The sequence below is a fragment of the Castanea sativa genome, chromosome 11, assembly GCF_040712315.1.
Source record: "Castanea sativa cultivar Marrone di Chiusa Pesio chromosome 11, ASM4071231v1".
NCBI classification, from domain to species: domain Eukaryota; kingdom Viridiplantae; phylum Streptophyta; class Magnoliopsida; order Fagales; family Fagaceae; genus Castanea; species Castanea sativa.
In genome coordinates this window covers 41086816-41095418 of record NC_134023.1, presented here as the reverse complement: position 1 = coordinate 41095418, position 8603 = coordinate 41086816, and the positions used below count along the sequence as shown (strand labels likewise).

Sequence of the window (8603 nt, the reverse complement as noted above, 5' to 3'; positions counted from 1 at the left end):
GTAACTAAAATGGTTTTTTATTTTATTTAAGAGAATCTTGTAACAAAAATTAGTTAAAAGTTTTTTTTATAAGTCCAAAATACTTAAAAGTTAAAACTTTTCCAATCATTTTTAATTAAAATGTAAAAAGACTTGAGCACCGAGGCGGCTATTCTATTTTTACAGCGTAATTATGATCAAAGTTGTGTAATTTCTACGTTTAAACGCTCTTTGTTTCAATGTGAAAGAAGTCCAGACTTGAATTGCACCTATTGCCTGGCACTACAACAAATTAGACTTTTTTCAAGGGTCAAAACCCCTAAAAAAGTATTAAAAAACCTTGAAAGAAGTTATTTTAAGAGTCCAACTGACCCTTGATAACCTTTGAAACATATACCGTCGAAAAGGAAATTTTGAGAGCCTTTGTGCCCCTCAAAACAAGTGCTCTAATCTTATTTTGAGGGTCAAGAGACCCTTAAATAACCTTTTACCAAGGTTTAACAGATTTATATTTACAACTCTTGATAAATAAGGTTATTTAAGGGGTCTCTTGACCCTCAAAATAAGATTTTATTTTATTTATAAAAAAAAAACCACAATCATGCACTATATATATATATATATAATATTGAAAAAGCATATATCATAGTAAAAGATAATAGAACAACGGGAAGAGAAGTTAGACATGGTAGCAAGTGATGGCGAATTGATGCCAACCATAAACCTGGCAATTGATTCAGATAGCTTAAAACAAGAAATTAAATGACTGCACAAGAACCCAAATACACAAAGTGAAAAGTATCAACAATCCTGTATGATCAAACAATCATTAGGGGAGAGAAGCATCTATAAAATCCCCCAGGAAAATTTCAATATACCATAGCTTTAATAGATACACAGGTCTAGGCCTATCACTTATCAGTTTAGTAGAATAAAAAACAACACAAATCCCTCAATGATTCTTATAAAGGTATCTGAAAGTCCACTATGCAACAACAATGGAGAACCATGAGAAATCATCACTGGGAACTGGCAGTCCTTTTTAGACGGATCATCATCAGTCACAATAGCCAAACCAGAAAAATCACAAGAATAATCTAATCGGCTACAAGCATAATAGATGTTGTAATGCTGCTTGTTGAGTTGAAACAGAGGAAAAAATTGAAATTGCACCAACCGAAGCTCCAGATGTTGCCAGTGGAACAAAGAAAGCAATTGAACCTGCACCAGCTGTAGAGAGCCAATGGGACATCTAAGGAAAAGAAAATAGAAGCCTCAGATGATGTTGCTAGTGCTTATGAGGAGGCCAAAACACTGAAACCAATTGAAGCTGCAGTAGGTACAGAGAGCCAAAAGCAATAATAATTATTGCTTGAAAGTTGAATTACAGGTTAGCCAGTTGAATTACAAAAAAAGGCCATGCTAGCAGCCCAATTCCTCCAATAGTTTTTCATGCTTACATAATAGCTACTGCATTTGATTTAACAACAATCACAAGAAAATGAAGTAGCTGCGATAATATTTGCAACAGATTCCAAGTTTTGATACAGACTTCAGTAATTTCCCAACACAATATTTGCATGACAATATTCATAGTTAACACATATAACTGTTTCTGCTTTTGCTTTTGCTTTTGCTTTTGCCTAAGCTGTAGCTGTAGCTGTCTATCTCTCACTCACTCACTATGCAACAACAGAATAAACTACTGGAATCCATTCATCCAATGCACAAAAAAAAAGTGTTATTAATATAAATTTTTAAAACAACACATATTTCATATTGAAGAGGGCCTTTTAGTAGCACCAACGCAAAGAAAAACCTTAAACTCACACTTAGGCGAGATGGTCTAAAACAGCAACCTTGCCGCGTGTACTTGCTTCACAATAGCACTTTCCATCTCGACCAACACGGCTGCCACGATATTTTTGTAGCCGTGGCTGCCGCTGTTATTAATAATAATTTTTAAAACGTTTACCCTACACATCTCAGCTGCAGCTTCTGAGACAAATAAATTCTTTTTGACTGAGAGACAAATAATTTCTGAACCCTCAAAAGCACAACAAGCAGCATTACTACCATTAAAGTTTTAATGATAATTTGTAATCACAAGAATGCCAAAGCTGGCTGGACAGCAGAGGGAATAACAGGTTTTAAAATAACAGATGTTGCTTCAACTGTTTGCACTGTTCCAGAACATTATGGAACTTTACAAGCATGTGCATCGACATCTCATAGGGGAAAATTGTATATGTAAATAGCTCAACAAGTCATTCCAAATTTATCCAATAGTACTAAAACAGTCACTAGCTTGAGTTAATCTTCATACCTTAGTTATCACTACTAGATTGGGCTGATTACGAGGTGATATAACTGAACATCCGCATCATCATATTGTCATAATGTGCTCTTTGTTCAGCCATTTGACTAGCTTGTTGTTCCTCAAAATGTCTTCTTTGTTCTGCCATTTGAATAGCTTGTTGTTCAACATGCTTTTGAGGTGCTTTACTTCTCCTTTCAACTCTACATCAGCCTCTATTCATTTGTGCTCAGATTCTAAGCGTTTTTGTTCAGATTCTTGGAGTCGCTTCTCAAGATCATACATTCTAGATGAGGAGGAACCCTATAACATGGTAGGAGTAATTCCAGCCCCATAGCCACGAACTCGTCCATGACACTCAGGTCCAAACACCTCCACAAACATTTGATTTTGAGATATTTGCAATGCCCCCTCATTCACTTGAGTAGGAAGATTCCTCAATGCCACCTAAAAAGAAAAGTAACTTGCAACAAAACCACATAAAGATGTACTATCTATATTAATATAATTAGAAGATTTCATACCAATGCATCTTGTGTTGATTCATTTACTGCTTGCCCATTAGCTTGCACATGGGTGATGTCAAATAATTCAATTCTATTAGGGCTATGACCTGTCTTCTCTTTCTACCATTTGACAAAACAAATAGAAAGTATATAGTAATTAAGTATTGAAGGTGAATAATGCAATTACTCAGCAAAATAAAGTCAAATAACAACAAATGGAAAGCATTCACAGAACTAATGAAAATTTGATCAGTACCATATAGCATACTTTTATATGTACTGCCCATCCGGCAGCCCATTCACATTCAACGCAACAGAATCTAGAAAAACTAAATATAACTATATAAAAATGGCTTTGCTAACTAATGAAAGTAACAACAATCACACCCCATATATGAAACTAACAATTATATTTTGAATTGTGGATAGTAAGTATTTTGCTTAGATATACCTCTTCCGCTCTACATTGTTGGAAACTTTTTGAACTAGAAGTGTGGATAATATTGTTTTTGTCCCGATTTTCCTTGTTTTTCAAACACAAGTCCTACATTTAAAAATGATAAGTCAGTCCCATAAACCAACAAATCCACAAGATAATAGTTAAGAATAAATTTGATAAAAAATTCTTTGTAATGGTACCATATAATCTTTCGGGCTCCACAAATCCACGAGACAATTCCAATCATCCTTCTCGAGTCCGGGTGGAACGTTTGCTCGTGCCTCTTCTGTTGCTTCACCATATGGCTTAAACCACTTTTTTTTTAGGGAGTCACGATAATTTGAGTAAGAGCTACCCATTTGTCGCCAAACCTCTTGCTCTCGACCCTCAACTTAGAAATACTCCTACAATAGAATTAAACATAAATACACAAATAAGAAAAAAATCATAGAAGCTGCTACTAGATTTTATTGTACTACTTACCAATACTTTATCAAAAAGCTTCCTTTTGTTGATGTATGGTACTTTTTTCCAATTTATGAACTTTAGAGGTACGTTTTGTTGTGCCCTAACAAGTGTTGTACATTCATTTATTAAATCACGAGAATGAGGCCCTACAGGTCTTCCATTCAACCAACCAATCTCATATCTTTCCCCTCCCTTGAACTCTTTGGCCAGTTTAAGATTCCGAGTAGGCCCTCGCCCTTTCTTCTTCCCTATGGGGAGAAAAATAAAAATAAAGATCACTTCAACTTACTAGAATAGTATATTCAATACAGTATTAAAAAACTTGAAAGCATAATTTAAAACTTACCTTGATGAGTCAGATCATTTCTACTTCCATTAGCACCACTTGTGCCAACGCCTCCTTTGCTACCTTCGTTTACCATTAATAGAATCCCCTTACTTTGATCAATCCAATATATGTTAGCACTATTTATCATGTGCATATTTAATTAGTTTAGTCAATACACGCATATTACCATATAAATGAAACATATACATAAATACACGATATAAAACAAATGAACATGTAACTATCTAGATAAGTCAAGAACATAACTTTCAAGTAAATAAATTACAATCATTTTGAAACATTTAATCTTATTAATTCATATCAACATCATTCATATCAACATCATCCATATCCACAAGTCTGCTAGGTATGTCCACCCTATCTAATGAAATAATAGCATCATCTTGATCATCAGTACTTGTGAAACCCATTTGATGCCCATGTGAATCATTCTGTTGGTATGGCTCTTGATCATCATCTTCTTCATCATTATCATTTTCCTCCTTTGGAGATGACATATTGTAATAATTTCGAGGTTCTGTTTTTATAACAAAATGCCACTGAGGATTCCTTATGCTTTTCACATAAAATACTTGCTCGGCTTGGCATGCTAACACGAAAGGTTCATTACTCTTTAATGAATGTGTTACATTCACAAGAGTTCGGCCATACTTGTCAACCATAATTCCTCTACCACAATGGTCAACATCCCTCCATTCACATTTAAACATTACAATCTTATTGCCTCCCATGTAGTGTAACTCAATGATATCAATTAAAACACCGTAATAATCACAATTGCCCGTACTTGCATCTCCTTTTACCAAGACTCCATAACTTTGAGTTCTTCTACTACAATCGACTTCATTTTTTTGAAATCTAAAACCATTGCCAATATGCCCATTATAACATACAACTTTTTCTAACGGTCCACGAGCCAAATCAAAGAGTTGCTTGCTCACTTTCCTTTCATCATATAATTGAGTAATCTATTCAAAACAAGTTCAAAATTGATACATCATTATAATTGACTCAAATTAAGCATATAGAACAATTATAATAATTTCCATATAGATAGAACTTACGTGACTTTCAAACCACTCTCGAAACTGTTTTTTATGTCGATTCTCTACATTCTTAACACTTGCCTGTTGAATCATGTACTTGTGCTCCCTAGATAACACAAGATGCAATTACATTGTAAACAACTTAGAAGTTTAAGAAGAAAGTGAACTCTATGAGAAATTAATATTAACTACATTTCAAATTACTTATATATGGGAGCACTTCATCGCAGTTTTTCAAGACATATAAATGTGCTTGCATCCAGTCTTCTTGACTAAGTTGACGTGAGACATATCCCCTACCTAAACCACAACCAATTGGAGATAAAATGGGCAATCCTTCGTATGACTGTAAATGATCTCCATCCCAATTTCATTCAACTCGATTAAATCAAGTCTCAATACCATGAAAGTATCTTGAGCAAAATGTCAAGCATTCATCTATCAAATACCCTTCTACAATAGAACCCTCTGGATAGGCAGAATTACGAACATAATTCTTTAGTGTTTGCAAGTATCTTTCTATCGGGTACATCCACCTATATTGGACAGGTCCAGCAATCATAGCCTCACCAGCTAGGTGAATAGGTAAATGCATCATAACATCAAAAAATAATGGAGGGAATATCATTTCCAATTGACAAAGTGCTATTGAAATTTGAGATTCCATTTTCTCCAAGTCATCCACACTTAGCACCTTTGAGCAAAGTGCTTTAAAGAAATTACTCAGCACAATTAGTGGTTTAGACACTTTTGCAGACACTTCTTCTGGCAGCAATCCATCAATTGCTAAAAGAAGTAAGGTCTCTAATAAGATATGGCAATCATGGCTCTTAGGTCCAGATATCTTTCGGTCTTTTAGATTCACACATCTAGCAATGTTTGAGGAATAACCATCAGGAAACTTTACCTCCTTTAAGAATCCACAAAAATCTCTTTGCTCGTTGACAGATAAAGTATAACATGCAGATGAGAGCTTTAAATATTCCCCACACGATATTGGATGTAGTTCCTCCCTAATGCCCATGGCTTTTAGATCAAGATGAGAATTCAAGTTATCTTTTGTTTTTTTCTTAGTACTCATCAATGTCTCGATTATACTATCACACACATTCTTCTTAATGTGCATAACATCTAAATTATTTCTCAAAAATAAGGTTCTCCAATATGGTAATTTGAAAAATATACTCTTCTTCAACCAATTATCTTTTTCATTTAACTCATCATGTTTTCTCTTCTTCGCACCGTTCCTAAATATCAAGAATTCAAGATCACATAATTGACTAAGCACATCATCTCCAGATAGTTGTTTAGGGGATAAACCAATCTCTTTCTTACCATCAAATTTCTTAGATTCCAATCTCCATCTATGCTTGATTGGCAAGAAGCGTCAATGCCCCATGAAACAAAACTTTCTTCCATTTTGCAAATAGGAAGAACTTGTTTCATTATGACAAGAAGGACATGCCAAAGCACCCGTTGTATTCCAACCAGAAAGAATCCTATATGTTGGGAAGTCATTAATTGTCCATAAAACTGCTGCACGCATATTGAAATTTTGATTTCTAGAGGAGTCAAAAGTAGTAACACCAACTTCCCATAATTTTTTCAGCTCATCAATTAATGGTTGAAAATAAATATCAATTTTAATTCCCGGACCTTTCGGTCCTGGAATGAGCAATGCTAGCATAAAATAAGATTGCTTCATACACATCCACGATGGTAAATTATACTGAACAAGGACAATGGGCCATGTGCTATGAGTGGTGCTCATGTTTCCATATGGATTAAACCCATCACTTGCTAAACCCAACCTAACATTGCGCTTCTCAAAAGAAAATGACTCGTGTATCTCATCAAAAATTTTCCATGCCTTAGAGTCAGCTGGATGTCTTAATAGACCATCATCAACACGCTTATCATGATGCCAAGTCATGTAGGAGGCTGTCTTTTTTGACAAGAAAAACTCTTGAGCCTTGGTGTTATTGGGAAATAACGCAATACCTTGTGAGGGACTTTTTTACCCCTTACGCTCCCTTCACTTGATTTCCATCTTGAGAGGCCACAAACTTGACACTCACTTTGTTGGAATTTTCCTTCCAATACAACATACAATTACTTTCACAAGCATCTATCTTCACATAATCAAGACCGAAATCCCGAATCATCTTCTTTGCCTTATATAATGAATTTGGCAACTCTACAATAACTTTAGAAAGCGCATCATTCAACAATTGAAGCAATAGAGTAAACAATTTGTTTGTCCAACCACTAAGGCATTTAATATGAAGTAACTTCACAATGAAAGACAGTTTTGTATACTTGCAATCTTGAAAAAGTTTCTGCTCGTTATCCCCTAGTTTTAGAAAAAAGTTAGCCGCATCATCATTAGGCTCTTCAGGAGTACGATCACCACTCGAATCTCTAGCTACATTACTGGTTGCATTAAAGGCTGCACAATAATCTTCTACCATCTCACTCAAGCCATCCCCTTCTGATTCATCATCACTATCTAAACTATCACATGTTTGAAAATGTCTCTCCTCACCATGTCTAAACCAACGAGTATCACTTGGGAGAATACCAGTAGTAAGCAAATCAGCCTCAACATCATCTCTAGTCTTTGCAAAGTAGTTATTGCATTTCTTACACGGACAATAAATTTTATCCCCCATTGTTGTATGCTCAAATGCAAAATTAAGGAAGTCTTTAATTCCTTGTCTATACTCAGGAAGAGCTCTATTCCTGAGCTTTACCCAATTCCATTCCATCTAAAGTTGGATTAAATTTTAAAAAAAAAATCTTCAATGAGGGACACACCTTAAGTTGTCCTCAAATGGAAAAGAGTACTAAATCCAGTGGAAAAGTCTGCATAAAAGAATATTTCAATGTAGAGTTTGAGACATTATATAATACAATAGATAAAATACACAAAATATAATAAAGTACTCGATGATCTTAAGCTCTAAGGATCTGATAAAAGAGGAACTAGAAACATTATACTAGCCCACTGTTTCTATGACTAGAAACAGTTTTTTTTTTTTTTTTGTGAAAAAATTATTTGGTCATTTTAGAAAGTGTATTTATTTAGTGCATATACGTGTTAATGCAGCAAATTAGAACAAAGAACGCGAACAAGAACAAAGACATAAACAAGAACAAGGACATGTTATAAGTGTTTGGAATCAATATTTACAGAAGCAATACACAGAACATAATAAGCAAAGAATTTTTAACTTATTTAATAAACCCATCCAAAAAGGATTTGTCTCTAGTTACACCCCCTGGATTAGGAGAGTAGGTTCTTAGTAATAACTGATAAATGGGGTAGATTTTTTTTTTATCAAGGTATTCAGTTTTATCCAGTAAGAATAGTTTTCAAAATTAACCCACCAAAATAAAAGCAAATTGAATGGTAATAGCTACAAATTTTTTCACAAGGTCCCAACACCCATATTCTATAGATAGAGATATGCAATCAACTGACGGACAAAGAGCAAGC

The 8603-nt window shown here is 34.5% G+C and overlaps 1 protein-coding gene across 1 annotated transcript; it reads right to left on the bottom strand.

Moving 5' to 3' along the window:
- Positions 1–4348: 4348 nt before the first annotated feature.
- Positions 4349–7037, bottom strand: LOC142616510 (uncharacterized). Its single transcript, XM_075789348.1, has 4 exons — positions 6570–7037; positions 5554–6473; positions 5123–5210; positions 4349–5026 (listed from the first exon to the last, which is right to left on the bottom strand). Exons 1-4 carry the CDS (start codon positions 7035–7037, stop codon positions 4349–4351), a joined length of 2154 nt encoding a protein of 717 aa, XP_075645463.1.
- Between the last annotated feature and the right edge of the window lie 1566 nt (positions 7038–8603).

Coding starts and splice junctions, on each gene's coding strand:
- LOC142616510 (XM_075789348.1), bottom strand. CDS start 7,037: ATGACTTGGCATCATGATAAGCGTGTTGATGATGGTCTATTAAGACAT. Junction 5,211..5,553: donor GAGGGTTCTATTGTAGAAGG/GTATTTGATAGA, acceptor TGTGTTATCTAG/GGAGCACAAGTACATGATTC. Junction 5,027..5,122: donor GAGAGTGGTTTGAAAGTCAC/GTAAGTTCTATC, acceptor TGTTTTGAATAG/ATTACTCAATTATATGATGA.